The sequence below is a fragment of the Salmo salar genome, chromosome ssa13 (assembly GCF_905237065.1).
Source record: "Salmo salar chromosome ssa13, Ssal_v3.1, whole genome shotgun sequence".
NCBI classification, from domain to species: domain Eukaryota; kingdom Metazoa; phylum Chordata; class Actinopteri; order Salmoniformes; family Salmonidae; genus Salmo; species Salmo salar.
This window is the reverse complement of record NC_059454.1, coordinates 105501689-105518143: the sequence shown is the minus strand read 5'-3', so window position 1 is coordinate 105518143 and position 16455 is coordinate 105501689. Positions and strand designations below refer to the sequence as shown.

Here is a 16455-nt window from a genome sequence, read left to right as displayed (position 1 = left end):
GTTATATCGGCTTAAAAACAAGTTTGTTTTTTCCCCACATGGTTTGCCCTCGTCAATTTCCTCAATCCGGTGTTGTCATCTAGTCTAGTTGCCAGCCTGCCCCCCTGTTTTAGAAATCCGGCATGGAAGTGGGAATTACACTCAACTGTCATCCAGGAATTGAAGTCTGTACAAACTGATGTCATAGTTTGTTTGTGTAGAGGAGACACTTAAGATGCCCCTCTGACCCCCTGAAGTTCCTGGTTCCTTACTTGACCCTAAGGAGACAGACAGTCAATCTAACACACACACACACACACACACACACACACACACACACACACACACACACACACACACTGTCTGTCTGTCTGTCTGTCTGTCTGTCTGTCTGTCTGTCTGTCTGTCTGTCTGTCTGTCTGTCTGTCTGTCTGTCCACCGCCTGTCTGTCTGTCCACCGCCTGTCTGTATGTCTGTCTGTCCACCGCCTGTCTGTCTGTCTGTCTGTCTGTCTGTCTGTCTGTCTGTCTGTCTGTCTGTCTGTCTGTCTGTCTGTCTGTCTGTCTGTCTGTCTGTCCGTCCACTTGTCTGTTTCTCTGCCTCACTCTCTTACACAGACACTCTTTGTCTCATAAGCGGTCACCGATCCTTAACAGTAGATGGCAGTATCATATAGCGGCAAAGACTATACGTAATAGACTGGTGGCAGCAGTGGGATAATAACTGCAGTCTATTACCTGTCTCTCTGTCTCTCTGTAAGAGCATCATTATTATACTGTTAGAGAGAGACAGAGACAGAGAAAGAGAGACAGGTAATAGACTGCAGTGATTATCCCACTGCTGCCACCAGTGTAGCAATTTAGGTGCACCAGTCAGTGCAGGACTTGGACCAGTGACCCCTTTGTTATGGGGCATGTAGGTTATATCACCTGTGCCGGAGGCTTAAAGGTCTTGATCTCTTGTTAGAGTTCAAATCAAATCAAATGTTAATAGTCACACGCTTTGTAAACAACAGGTGTAGACTAACAGCGAAATGCTTTCTTACAGGCCCTTCCCAAAAGTGTAGAATACAATAAAAAATACAATTGAAATAATAATAATAATAGAACAGTTGATATTACACATGCTGCACAGGTAGGTGCACATGTAGCCAGCAGATCTGACACTTTCTTACAGCTGCACTAGGGTCGGACAGGCTTCCTTTGAATATTAAGACACGGCGGAGCCATAGTTTGTGCGGATTAATGTTAATTAACTTCACATGCTAATGTAAAAAGCTGGTTTTTGATATAAATATGAACTTGATTGAACAAAACATGCATGTATTGTATAACATAATGTCCTAGGTGTGTCATCTGATGAAGATCATTCCCTCTAGTAGAATGTACTTTTTTGTGTGAATTTTTTTAACCCCGTCCAGTTGGTGGCAACAATACACCTTTTGACAGGCCGCCCCCAGGGTTTAAGTGTAAGAAACAACACATCCGCTACGCTGATCCTCAACACGGGGGCCCTTCAGGGGTGAGTGCTGGGTCACCTCCTGTACTCCCTGTTCACTCATGACTGCATGGCCAGGTACAACTCCAACACCATCATTAAGTTTGCCGATGACACAACAGTGGTAGGCCTGATCACCAACAATGACGAGACAACCTGTAGGGAGGAGGTCAGAGACAACAACCTCTCCCTCAACGTGATCAAGACAAAGGAGATTATTGTGGACTACAGGAAAAGGAGGACCGAGCACGCCCCCATTCTCATCGACGGGGCTGCAGTGGAGCAGGTTGAGAGCTTCAAGTTCCTTGGTGTCCACATCACCAACAAACTATCATGGTCCAAACACACTAAGACAGTTGTGAAGAGGGCACGACAAAGCCTATTCCCCCTCAGGAGACTGAAAATATGTGGCATGGGTCCTCAGATTCTCAAAAGGTTCTACAGTTGCACCATTGAGAGCATCCTGACTGATTGCACACCTGCCTGGTATGGCAACTGCTTGGCCTCCGACCGCAAGGCACTACAGAGGGTACGGCCCAGTACATCACTGGGGTCAAGCTTCCCGCCATCCAGGACCTATATACCAGGCGGTGTCAGAGGAAGGCCCTGAAAATTGTAAAATACGCCAGCCACCCTAGTCAGTTTGTTCTCTCTGCTATGCACGGCAAGCAGTAGCAGAGTGCCAAGTCTAGGTCCAAAAAGCTTCTTAACAGTTTCTACCCCCAAGCCATAAAACTCCTGAACAGCTATTCAAAGGGCTACCAAGACCCCTCTTATTGTCTATGCATGGTCATTTGAACTCTACCTACATGTACATATTACCTCAATTACTTCGAGTAACTGGTGCCCCCGCACATTGACTCTGTACTGGTACCACCTGTATATAGCCTCGCTATTGTTATTTTACTGCTGCTGTTTAATTATTTGTTACTTTTTTTCAAAATTTTTCTACATATCTATTTTTTACTTAGCACATTTTTCTTCTTAACTTCTTAAAGCATTGTTGGTTAAGGGCTTGTGAGTAAGCATTTCACTGTAAGGCCTAAGCCTGTTGTATTCGGCGCATGTGACAAATAAAGACAAATTAGATTTTTGCGTGTATTTTGTATTTGTAATTATTGTGGCTCTCCATTATCTACCCTTCCTGTGATCCAGCAAAATTAACTTAAGGCAGTTATATACAATTTTAAAATCATTAGCTACAATACATTTCACAACAGAGTTCACAAAACATTAAGTGTGCCCTCAGGCCACTACTCTACTACTACCACATACTAGCAGTCTAAGGCACTGCATCTCAGTGCTAGAGGTGTCACTACAGAAAGTGGTGCAGCAGTCTAAGGCACTGCATCTCAGTGCTAGAGGTGTCACTACAGAAAGTGGTGCAGCAGTCTAAGGCACTGCATCTCAGTGCTAGAGGTGTCACTACAGAAAGTGGTGCAGCAGTCTAAGGCACTGCATCTCAGTGCTAGAGGTGTCACTACAGAAAGTGGTGCAGCAGTCTAAGGCACTGCATCTCAGTGCTAGAGGTGTCACTACAGAAAGTGGTGCAGCAGTCTAAGACACTGCATCTCAGTGCTAGAGGTGTCACTACAGAAAGTGGTGCAGCAGTCTAAAGCACTGCATCTCAGTGCTAGAGGTGTCACTACAGAAAGTGGTGCAGCAGTCTAAGGCACTGCATCTCAGTGCTAGAGGTGTCACTACAGAAAGTGGTGCAGCAGTCTAAGGCACTGCATCTCAGTGCTAGAGATGTCACTACAGACCCTGGTTCAATTCCAGGCTGTATCACAACTGGTTTTGATTGGGAGTCCCATAGGGTGGTGTGCATTTGGCTCAGTGTTGTTAGGGTTAGGCTGTCATTGTAAATAAGAATTTGTTCTTAACTGACTTGCCTAGTTAATAAATATAGGTTAAATAAAACATATACAACATACAGTATGTGTATTTCGCCAATAAACCCGAAGAAGAATCTTGGTCTCGCGTGACGGTTTCCATGTGTTCTCGCTGACGCCCAAGCGTGATGGGCTGTGCTGTTCGTATGATGCTGTTTTTCATGGCAACCAGGCAGAATACTGTTGTTTCGTCCTGGCGAGACCGAAAACATTTAGCCGGTGCCGTGTCGGAGACTGACTTAATGGAAACCCGGATGTCTTAACTTGTTACTCATTTGTATTCATTAATTCTAGATACAGAATTATTTGCAAAACTTGTTTTCCCGTTAGCTGTCAACTGCAGTGGCACTGTAACGTTAGTTGCCAGCTGTAGCTAACGTTAGCTAACTGAGCGTACGAGGAAAGCAGAGACCGGGTGTGAATAACACTGACAACAGAGGTAGGGTTTTATTTTGAATGCATTTGTGTATGCAGTGTGTGTAGTTATGCCAATAGAAAAATCACCGTTACACATAATTTTGTGTTACAAAAACAACAATTGTTGATAGCTAGCTAACTTGGCTTGTTGCTAGCTAGCAATGCTATCTAATGTCAGAATGACACAGTGCAGTCTGTACTGCCATATCCTATTAGTCAAGATAGCTAACTATAGCTAGGTTGAGTATGGTTAAAGAGCAGTTGTCAACCTAGCTACATAGAAAGCTAAGACCTGATAGGACAGTAACTAGCTACTAGCTTGCTGCAACACAATACAGAGCTGCTAACGTCACACAATGCAGATCTGGTGCTGATTATACAATGACAGCTGTCACTGTACCAAATCACTGAATAGTTTAGGTATTGTATTGTACCTATGCAACTTAGCTAGCTTTTACAGTAGCTAAGTGTTTAGAATACCCAGCTAGTCAATGTGACTGCAAGGATAAAAGCTTGACCAGAATCCACTTTAGTCACCCTCCTGTGACTTTTATGTCTTGCAAAACAACAACGTGAGTTTATTTATTTATTTTTCCCAGCTGAATTTGTTTTCAGGAGCACATGGTCATCTTGTAGTAGATTAGCTACACTTTGAAACAGAGGTGGCACAGTATGTAAACACTTCCATACAGTCATTACACAGTAGGTAGTGTAAAACATAGAACACAGAATTTTCGTCCAATCGATTCTTCCTAAATTCGCCCACCTTTCTCAATCAATGAGAGAAGATTTGAAATAGACAAGATGGCGGAGTCTACTACATGTCTACTACATTAGCAGTTGACATTTTCTCACACTCACTGATTTGTTTTCTGCTTCCTGAAAGCCTGTCTGCAATGCCAGGATACCAGGGGGAATAGCTGTCAAATTCAAACCTGTCTTTCAAGTCACAATCATGTCCTTGGTGTTTGAATGTTAGTCATGCACTCTCATATTGTGGTCTTCTGATGACAGAAGAGTATTCAGAGACAAGTGATCAGCTTTCCACAAACCTCTGTCACAGATTCTTTGCTTCATGTAGCCTCAAGGTTAGAGCATTGGGCCAGTAACTGAAAGTTTGCTGGTTCGAATACTGGAGCCGACAAGGTGAAAAAAATAAATAATAATCTGTCGCAGTGCCCTCTAGCAAGGCTCTTAACACTAATTGCTCCAGGGGTGCTGTCCAATAGTGACCCCACTTGGGTGTCTCGGGAGTTGGAATATGCAAAAAAAAAAAAAAAAAAATCTGAATTTCTTCTACACACTTATAAATCAAGGCACCTCCTTAATGATAATAATAATTATTGTTGTCTCAGTTGTTACAGTTGCCACTGGTTTGTTGACAATGAGGAATCATGCCATTGTTGTGTCATTCGTCCCAACCCATCATGCATTGCTTTTAGGCCATTTTGCAGCTGAATTTAACCTTGGTGTATCTTACTGTTGCATCTCAGCTTAGTAAATGTTAGCTAGTCCTTAGGTATGTTGAAACCTGACATAGGGATTGAGTGATATACATTATTTACTGCAGTCTGAGGCAATCCTCGTAAAAAGGCTTGCTTCCCGCTTGTGGCTAGAAAGAAGCTTGTTCAGGCCACTTTTCTCTCTGTAATTGATTATGGTGACTTGTATATGCATGCAACGTCCTCTGTCTTATAGAGACTGGACTCTGTTTATCATGCAACCTCCTCTGTCTTACAGAGACTGGACTCTTGTTTATCATGCAGCCTCCTCTGTCTTACAGAGACTGGACTCTGTTTATCATGCAGCCTCCTCTGTCTTACAGAGACTGGACTCTGTTTATCATACAGCCTCCTCTGTCTACCAGAGACTGGACTCTGTTTATCATACAGCCTCCTGTGTCTACCAGAGACTGGACTCTGTTTATCATGCAGCCTCCTCTGTCTTACCAGAGACTGGACTCTGTTTATCATACAGCCTCCTCTGTCTACCAGAGACTGGACTCTGTTTATCATGCAGCCTCCTCCGTCTTACAGAGACTGGACTCTGTTTATCATGCAGCCTCCTCTGTCTTACAGAGACTGGACTCTGTTTATCATGCATCCTTGCTCTTTATTACAAAAGCCAAGTCACTCACCCACCATTGCACCTTGTACCAAATGGTAGGTTGGACCTCACTTTATATGCGTAGAAAGATACATTTATATGTGTTCATCTACAAAGTCCTTTTGGGTAAACTCCCTCTTTACCTCTGTAGTCTGGTTTCCTTCACCACCAGCAGGTCAACTCCCTCTTTACCTCTGTAGTCTGGTTTCCTTCACCACCAGCAGGTCAACTCCCTCTTTACCTCTGTAGTCTGGTTTCCTTCACCACCAGCAGGTCAACTCCCTCTTTACCTCTGTAGTCTGGTTTCCTTCACCACCAGCAGGTCAACTCCCTCTTCACCTCTGTAGTCTGGTTTTCTTCACCACCAGCAGGTCAACTCCCTCTTTACCTCTGTAGTCTGGTTTCCTTCACCACCAGCAGGTCAACTCCCTCTTTACTTCTGTAGTCTGGTCTCCTTCACCACCAGCAGTTACCATACCCGGTCTGCTAGGTGGTTGCTACTTAAAGTCCCCAGGACATTCACACTATTAGGCAAGACTGCATTCTCTTCTTGTGCACCAGAGGCATGGAATAGTCTACTATCCATGCTTCATCTGGATATGTTAGTGCCACTGAATGAATTTAAAATATTGTTGTGAGACTCTGTTACAGAGGACTTTTTTTAGGCTGGATCATGTTGTATTGTTGTATGTTTTAGTTCTGTAATGTACTGATTGTAGCTGCCGCCTTGACCAGGTCTCCCTTGAAAAAGAGACTCTGGGTCTCAATGGGCTTTTCCTGGTTAAATAAAGGTTAAATAAAATATATAAATAAAACTAACTCCATTAGCTAGTCTCATGAACACCAATTAGGCCTGGTTCTAGACAATTAGGCCTGGTTCTAGACAAAAAAATTGAACATACTTTTTAGGACTAGGCCTAATTAGTGTCCGGGAAACCGGCCCTAGGGTCTGTTATTTCAATACTCTGTGTATGGCGACCTAAGCTTTTTGCCTCCGGTCACCTTACTATTTGCCTTTTATTATTAGTAACATGTAACCTAACCTGCACATTTTGCTCTTGCATATAGTAAATAATCAGAGACCGCCTGACCAGTCTGAACTTGTAGGTCAACCTGATACTAGACAAAGTGTGAGGCCTCTCCTATTGACATTCATTTTAATAATGATACCCCCCCCCCATGCCCAATATAGGTCCGTCTGTTGATCCAGATGGTTGGTCAGGTGCTGGTTCAGGGATGTTGCAGGGTCAGCCAGGGAGGGCTAGGTCAGGCCTGACGAGCTATGTCAAGACCTTTACTGTAACTTTGTTGCCTCTTTTAAAAGAAGCTTCCTGTTATTTTTGTCCACTGGAAACCATAAAGGCCTAGGGCTGTGCTCTAGGCAAGCTGCCTGCCTCATGCCTGTCTGTTGGGCCTCTATTCTGACTGTTGAGCTGCAAAGAGAGAGGCTCACTCTCAGACTTCAGTCAGCCCATAACTAGCTCTCACTTCACTAATGCTGCATAATGTTAATGTATTACAGTAAGAGTTCTATGAAGGCTGTTAAATCTTAATGCACTGTGCTGTGCATCGAGTTCAATTGTCTATTGTGATGTTGCTGAGAAATCTCAACACTCCGTGTACGTACAAGGCAGAGTTGAGCGGCAACGAGTGTGGGTGGACTGAAGCTCCGACTATATCGAGTCACTGTCAGTCGATACTTGTAAAAAAATGTCAAATCTTAAAGCCTTACTGTGTACCGATATTTATCTTGTTTAAAGTTGGGCTTGTGTGTGTTTGCTGAAATCCATAGTTTAAAAAAATATGTAAAACTTGAGTCAAATACAACCACCGACTGTTTCCTAGTTTCTGTTGCTCTAAAATGGCTCTAAGACATAGATTACACTATGTAATCTGACCTTCAGTTGACGCATGCGCTGAGTTGTCATTTTAGAGCGAGGAAAACAAGGAAACGGTCGATGGTTGTATTTGACTCAAGTATGGAAGGATGGATGCCCCCAGACCTCTTCGTTAGACCAGAGAAAGGCTACTGTACTGGACAGGCTCATCCAAGCTACTGTGTTGGCCTCTGGGCATTGTAGAGACTGAGGTAACCATTGAAAGGTTTGACTTTTATCTGTCTAAAGGGAAATTAAGGGACTCTCAAGCTATTGAAACAGTTCAAGGAGATGGTTGCAATATTACCCTAGGCGTTGGCAGCACTTGGGGAAAAAAGTATACTCCAAGACTAACAAAAAAAAACGCAATTAAACTCTTATTAGCCTGCTCTTACCTTATCAGCAGTAATAACATAATTTGACATGCTTTGTTTGCTCACAGGATCACGTCTTAGGCCTATTATCAATATTATCGATAGGCCTGCTGTGGTGTTGTGTAGCTTATTGGAGTTCAAGGCTTGTGATCAGAGAGGGGTGTTGCACTAAGCAGCGTTTGTAAGCAGTAGATTGTAGAACAAGACGTCTGGAAGGTTAGTTGGCTAGACATAGAGGGTTTAGAAGAGACTGGGTTCAATGGGATAGTGTGTCATACATTCATGGTCATGTGCCTACTGCCCTGCTGCTAGACCGTTGCTTTGCTGTGCTGTGGCGTGACACTGAAACAGAATGTATTTAAAATAGAGAATCCTATTACCGTACTACTGGTACTTTCCAGCTGCTGACCAGTGACTGCTGCCACCAACTGTAATGTAAATGAATTATTTACAAGTCACAGCACCATATCGATCAGATCAAGACGAGGGATTCCTTTACTGAAAGGCCTTGAATCCAAGGACATTTCAGTTAATTAAGCTATTTTCATGTCATCTCATGTCCTAAGAATACTTTCAGACCACTTTAAATCAGATTCAAGTTTCAGTGTTTTAATTAAGGATCTGCCCCTTTTCCCCCCCTATTTTCACCTGAAATGACATACCCAAATCTAACTGCCTGTAGCTCAGGACCTGAAGCAAGGATATGCATATTCTTGATACCATTTGAAAGGAAACACTTTGAAGTTTGTGGAAATGTGAAATGAATGTAGGAGAATATAACACAATAAATCTGGTAAAAGATAAAACAAAGAAATAAACATGCGTTCTTTGTTTTGTATTTTTTTTGTTCCATCTTTGAAATCCAAGCGAAAGGCCATAGTGTATTATTCCAGCCCAGGTGCAATTTAGATTTTGTCCACTAGATGGCAGCAGTGTATGTGCAACGTTTTAGACTGATCCAATGAACCATCGCATTTCTATTCAAAATGTTGTATCAAGACTGCCAGAATGTGCCTAATTGGTTTATTAATACATTTTCAAGTTCATAACTGTGCACTCTCCTCAAACAATAGCATGGAAATCTTTCACTGTAATAGCTACTGTAAATTGGACAGTGCAGTTAGATTAACAAGAATTTAAGCTTTCTGCCAATATCAGATATGTTTATGTCCTGGGAAATGTTTTTGTTACTTACAACCTCATGCTAATCGCATTAGCCTACGTTAGCTCAACCTTCCCGCGGGGTCCCACTGATCCTGTAGAGGTTTTAATGTGCTAAGCTTTCGTTCAACAACAACTTTCGTCGGGGCATACAGCCAAATACAGTGATAGGCCATAGCTTTTATAGTGGTAGTGTTTAATAATTTTACCTTATAACATAATTATACTGTATGAACCAAGGTGTTTTCTCAAACTCCCTCTCTCCTTCGGTCTCGTCTCTGACAGCTGGAATAACTCCAGTGTAGATAATGATCAGGAGAAATGTTGCCTTGATTTTGGTATCTATAGCTTCTAGTCTAACCTTATTAACCAAGGTGCTTTCTCTTTCTCCCCTTCATCTGTTCCTGACAGCTGTAATAACTCCACAGTGTAGATAATGATCAGGAGAAATGGTGCCTTGCCAGACCCACGTGATGCTGAAGTGGCAGGAGCATCTGAACAGCTCCTGGGCGGCGGAGGACAGCCAGACGGCCACGCGCCAGGGGGCTGCAGGACTCTACGCCAAACTGCTACACAATAAGGAGGTGGTGGGGGTGGCCCAGCCTGTAATGGTAAAGGGACAGAACGTGCTCAACTCGCATCCTCTTGCATATATTATATAGCCTGAGTTCCAGTCTGTTTGTGCTTTCATGCCAACCCCCTGTCACTCATTGTCATGACAATAACAGCAATGGAGCAGGCAAGAGCATAGACTGATCTGGGACCAGGTTCAATATTAGGAAGGTGTTCCCAATGTTTGGTGTACTCGGTGTACATTTCAAAATACTTGAATATAAGTTGCAGTTAAAAGGTTTGTTTTTAATTTCAGGACTTGATTGGCCCGCGCCTGCCAGACTTCCAGTATGAGTCCAGTGCTGCTGAGGAGCGGGAGGAGTACCTGTCATCGTTACTCCACAGCCAGCGCTGCCTGGCCCACCGTGTGCTGGCCCGGACCCCCTATGCCCTGGGCCTGCACCACCGCCTCGTGGTCCTCCAGCGGATATACTACGCCCTCCACAGCAAGTACCACGACCGCTTCCGGGCTCCTGCTCCCCCTCAGACCATGGCTAGCCAGGACAGCGGGGCCATGGAGCCTGCCTCGGAGCCCTGGCTGCCTGGAGGAGCATCCAGAGTTAAATCAGGGACGGATGTTCTGATAGAGATGGGCGTACGGACAGGACTGAGTCTCCTCTTCGCCCTGCTGCAGCAGAACTGGCGGTACGCCCGTGAGGACCCTGGAGTGGCGCTGTGTAACGATGTGTTGGCTACCGCTTCTTCTGTCCTAGCCTCCCTGCCCCCTCTCTCTCTGGCCAACGAGAACAAGATCCCAGCGGTGGGGCTGGACTGCCTGGCTCAGGTGGCAGACTTCCTGAAGAAGACGTCTGTGAGCTCTGTGAGTGGAGGGGCAGATCGGGCGGGACGCAGGCTGGCTCTGGAGCTGCTGCTGGGCCTGGCTGTACAGAGGGGCTCCCTGAGATTCCTGCTGGAGTGGGTGGAGGTGGCCCTGGCTGCCTCTGCTTCCTCCTCCACGGGGTCACAACAGTTACAGTCAGAGGGAGGAGTAGGCTATGACCTCATCTATCAAACACTTCTTCAAATGAGGCAATACTCGGTACGTACGTTCCCTCACCTTGACCTTCTCCTTTCTATTCAGGGTAGGTTTCATCAATAATAGCAGTGCTCATGCTCTGCTATTTATATATAGATGATGTGTGCGTCCCAAATGGTATAGGGGCTCAGGTAAAAAGTAGTGTACTATATAGGGAATAGGGCTCTGGTCAAAAGTAGTGTACTATATAGGGAATAGGGGGCCATTTGGTACCCCTAAAGTGTAATATTGGGGGGGGGGTTCTACTAAGCTAACTTATGGAATTATTTAACAATGGTCATACCCAAGGATCATTTAGCGATTTCATTTAGGATTTTAGGACCCCTTTAGGTATATACAGTACCAGTCAAAAGTTTGGACACACCTACTCGTTCAAGGGTTTTTCTTTATTTTTACTATTTTCTACATTGTACAATAATAGTGAAGACATAAAAACCTAAGAAATAATACATATGGAATCATGTAGTAACCAAAAAAATGTTAAACAAATAAAAAATATTTTAGATTATTCAAAGTAGCCACCCTTTGCCTTGATGACAGCTTTACACACTCTTGGCACTCTCTCAACCAGCTTCATGAGGAATGCTTTTCCAACAGTCTTGAAGGAGTTCCCAAAAATGCTGAGCACTTGTTGGCTGCTTTTCCTCCACTCTAAGGTCCAACTCCTCCCTAACCATCTCAATTGGGTTGAGTTTGTGTAATTGTGGAGGCCAGGTCATCTGATGCAGCACTCCATCACCCTCCTTCTTGGTCAAATAGTGTGTTTTGGGTCATTGTCCTGTTGAAAAACAAATGATAATCCCACTAAGCGCAAACTAGATGGGATGACGTATCACAGCAGAATTCTGTGGTAGCCATGCTTGTTAAGTGTGCTTTGAATTCTAAATAAATCACTGACAGTGTCACCAGCAAAGCTCCATCACACCTCCTCCTCCATGCTTCACGGTGGGAATCACACATACGGAGATCATCCGTTCACCTACTCTGCATCTAACTCGTAACACAGCGGTTGGAACCAAAAATCTCAAATTTGGTCTCATCAGACCAAAGGACAGATTTCCACCGGTCTAATGTCCATTACTCGTGTTTCTTGGCCCAAGCACGTCTCTTCTTCTTGTTGGTGTCCTTCAGTAGTAGTTTCTTTGCAGCAATTTGACAATGAAGGCCTGATTCACGGAGTCTCCTCTGAACAGTTGATGTTGAGATGTGTCTGTTACTTGAACTCTGTGAAGCATTTATTTGGGCTGCAATCTCAGGTGCAATTAACTCCAATGAACTTATCTTCTGCAGCAGAGGTAACTCTGGGTCTTCCGTTCCTGTGGTGGTCCTCATGAGAGCCAGTTTCATCATAGCACTTGATGATTTTTGCGATTGCACAACGTTCTTGAAATGTTCTGTATTGACTGACCTTCATGTCTTAAAGTAATGATGGACTGTCATTTATCTTTGCTTATGTGAGCTGTTCTTACAATAATATGGACTTGGTCTTTTACCAAATAGGGCTTTCTTCTGTATACCACCCTTACCTTGTCAGAACACAACTGATTGGCTCAAAAGCATTAAGAAGGAAATACATTCCACAAATTAACTTTTAACACACCTGTTAATTGAATTGCATTCCAGGTGACTACCTCATGAAGCTGGTTGAGAGAATGCCAAGAGTGTGCAAAGCTGTCATCAATGCAATGGGTGGCTACTTTGAAGATTTTCAAATATATACATTTTTGTTAGATTTGTTCAACACTTTTTTGGTTACTACATGATTCCATATGTGTTATTTCATAGTTTTGATGTCTTCACTATTATTCTACAATGTAGAGAATAGTAAAAATAAAGGAAAACCCTTGAGTAGGTGTGTCCAAACTTTTGACTGGTATGAATAAAACGCAATGAATAACAGATTCGTAGATAGGAAAACAGTTAAAATCAAATCAAAATGACGTTGTTTTTGAAGCGATTCTAAGAAAGATCAGTAAAGTATTTATATACAGTGCATTCGGAAAGTATTCTAAAATGTATTAAGTAAAAAAAAATCTCATCAATCTACACACAATAGCCAATAATGACAAAGCTTAAACAGGTTTTTAGAAATGTTTGCAAATTTATAAAACTATATCTATTCTGACTTTTTGCCAGAAGACTAAACATTTTGCTCAGGTGGTTCCTGTTTACGTTGATCATCCTTAAGTTGTTTCTACAACTTGATTGGAGCCCACCTGTGGTAAATTCAATTGATTGGACATGATTTGGAAAGGCACACACCTGTCTATATGTGGTCCCACAGTTGACAGTGCATGTCAGAGCAAAAACCAGGTCGAACGAATTGTCCGTAGAGCTCTGAGACAGGATTGTGTCAAGGCACAGATCTGGGGAAGGGTACCAACACATTCCTGCAGCCTTGAATGTCCCCAAGAACACAGTGTCCTCCATCATTCTTAAATGGATGAAGTTTGGAACCACCAAGACTCTTCCTAGTGCTGTCCGCCCGGCCAAACTGAGCAATCAGGGGAGATGGCCTTGGTCAGGAAGGTGACCAAGAACCTGATGGTCACTCTGACAGAGCTCTAGAGTTCCTTTTTAGAGATGGGAGAACCTTCCAGAAGGAAAACCATCTCTGCAGCACTCCACCAATCAGGCCTTTATGGTAGAGTGGCCAGACGGAAGCCGTTCCTCAGTAAAAGACATGACAGCTCGCTTGGAGTTTGCCAAAAGGCACCTAAAGGATTCTCAGACTATGAGAAACAAGATTCTCTGGCAGCATCATGCTGTGGGGATGTTTTTCAGCGGCAGAGACTGGGAGACTAGTCAGGGTCGAGGGAAAGATGAACAGAGTAAAGTATAGAGAGATCCTTGATGGAAACCTGCTCCAGGGCACTCAGGACCTCAGACTGGGGCGACGGTTCACCTTCCAACAGGACAACAACCCTAAGCACACAGCCAAGAAAACGCAGGAGTGGCTTCGGGCCAAGTCTCTGAATGTCCTTGACTGGCCCAGCATGAGCCCGGATCTGAACCCGATCGAACATCTCTGGTGAAACCTGAAAATAGCTTTGCAGCTATGCTCCCCATCCAATCTGACAGAGCTTGAGAGGATCTGCAGAGAAGAATGGGAGAATCTTACCAAATACATCTGTGCCAAGCTTGTAGCATCATACCCAAGCAGACTCGAGGATGTAATCGCTGCCAAATGTGCTTCAATATTGTACTGAGTGAAGGGTCTGAATACTTATGTAAATGTTATATTTTTTTTGTATTTGTACTACATTTGCAAAAAATACCCCATATGCCATTATGGGGAATTATGTGTAGATTGTTTAGGAAAAAAATGACTTCATCCGTTTACAGCCTTTTTTTTTTTTTAATGTGGAAATAGTCAAGGGGTCTGAATACTTTCTGAATGCACCATTTTTTTTACTCATATTTAACCCCTTTTTTTAGGCACTAAACTATTTCCATATGGGTGTACAAAACATTAGTTTTAACAAGTGACATCCATAAGGAATCATAGCTTTCATCTGGATTCACCTGGTCTGTCTCTGTCATGGAAAGAGCAGGTGTTCTTAATGTTTTGTACACTCAGTGTGTGTATTGTGGAGGGTACTAATGCAGCGGGTGGCAGCGTAACATTTCCCCTCGTTGTAAATCATATTTACTTTTTCATTTTACTGTGTATCCTGGCCTGATGCCTGCAGCTAAAAGCCTGGTCCATTCCTCAGTGTGGTGGTGCTGCCTCGTCTGTCTGTGTGTCCACTTGATTTACTAGTCACTTAATCAATAGGAAATATTCCACCAGAAAGCTTTTATCTTCTGGGTGATAAAGAACTCCACCAGCAACTTTTCAAGTGGATCTCGAAATGTAGATATATATGACAGGGTGGTAATGTACCAACAGACTGGTTTTGAGATATTATTTCTGTGGTATTGTTTTATTGTCTTCCCAACAGACTGGTATTGAGATATTATTTCTGTGGTATTGTTTTATTGTCTTTCCAACAGACTGGTTTTGAGATATTATTTCTGTGGTATTGTTTTATTGTCTTTCCAACAGACTGGTATTGAGATTTTTTATGTGATATTGTTTTAGTGTATTTTCTATAATTGGCGGAAGGCTATGAGAAGTGGTAACTGAAGGATGTCAGTTGTGAACTGTTAAGTCTTCTCTTTGTAGTAAAACATTACCTGTACCTCCTTTTTCATTGTCCTTCAAGCCAAATGGGCTCAATTGTCCTGGAACAGTACCCTCTAATGTTCTGTCAGTGTCCTGGAACAGTACCCTCTAATGTTCTGTCAGTGTCCTGGAACAGTGCCCTCTAATGTTCTGTCAGTGTCCTGGAACAGTGCCCTCTAATGTTCTGTCAGTGTCCTGGAACAGTACCCTCTAATGTTCTGTCAGTGTCCTGGAACAGTAGCCTCTAATGTTCTGTCAGTGTCCTGGAACAGTAGCCTCTAATGTTCTGTCAGTGTCCTGGAACAGTACCCTCTAATGTTCTGTCAGTGTCCTGGAACAGTACCCTCTAATGTTCTGTTTTTATTCCCTTAGGGTTTCCGTGGAGACTCTCTCAATTCTCAGGCCCTGAAGAAGGATGCAGATGGACTCTGCAGTCTCTCCCACGTGGCTCTCTGCCTGTTTGAAGAGGTTGGTTGGACTAAAGCAATTAGAAATATCTGTGTTTTCTAGGTCTGGATCTGAATGATGACTGACAGCATAAAGCTATGGCAACACTGTATTCAATACAGTTCAGTGAACTTCATTCATCCCCCAAGGGCTTATTATTTCTGTCAGTTATACTGTAAGATACGGATCGAAAGACAAACATGCAGTAACACTTACTAAATATTTTACATCAAGCAAGACAGGCTGTTTATCTGTTTGACAGATTAGACACTGCAGCACTGTATGTAAATGTTCTTCCTTCCCCTTTCCTCATCAGATCTGTAACCTGGCATCCAACTGCTTGTGTTCGTGCAGCGCGGGCTCAGCCACCCCTGGTGGAGTGGAGAACGATGCTGTCATGGTGTATGTGTGGGGCAGCAACAGCTCTCACCAGCTGGCTGAGGGCACCTTGGAGAAGATCCTACAGCCCAAACTGGCACAGGGCTTCAGCGACGCTCAAATGGTACTCTACAACCCTGTCGAGCCTCTTTCACACTGTAGGGCCAAATATGATCAAGCCGAGCTGTACTGGGCTAGCCTGGCTATGAATCCACCATAGTTACTGGAACTTTGCTGGAAAGGACAATGTGAAAATGAAAATATTTGAGCCAGCACAGTACGGTTCAGGTGGGCTCTCTAGTGTGAATCGGGCATCTGTCTGACATGGTGGACCGCAATCTGTTCTGTCAGCTCCGAGTCATGGTATACACTTACCAAAGCGTATATTAAAAACACAGCTTCATCTGTCTCCTTGATCAGCTCACGGAAACAGGACAATAAGTTGATTACTTGCAGCTAAATGCATTTGAATGAATCAGAAATAATGTCATAAATGTCATGTCCAGTTTGA

The 16455-nt window shown here is 43.5% G+C and overlaps 1 protein-coding gene across 10 annotated transcripts in view; it reads left to right on the top strand.

Annotated features, from left to right (window-relative positions):
- The first annotated feature begins 3491 nt into the window (after positions 1–3491).
- Positions 3492–16455, top strand: part of LOC106568497 (probable E3 ubiquitin-protein ligase HERC1) — a 100379-nt gene continuing 87415 nt past the window's right edge. For all 10 annotated transcript variants that reach the window (XM_045692611.1, XM_045692609.1, XM_045692612.1 and 7 more), the window contains exons 1-5: positions 3492–3807; positions 9715–9914; positions 10172–10954; positions 15492–15587; positions 15883–16068. In XM_045692611.1, the coding sequence (XP_045548567.1) occupies positions 9753–9914; positions 10172–10954; positions 15492–15587; positions 15883–16068 (1227 nt within the window). In that variant the 5' untranslated portion in view covers positions 3492–3807; positions 9715–9752. The remainder of the gene's footprint in view (positions 3808–9714; positions 9915–10171; positions 10955–15491; positions 15588–15882; positions 16069–16455) is intronic.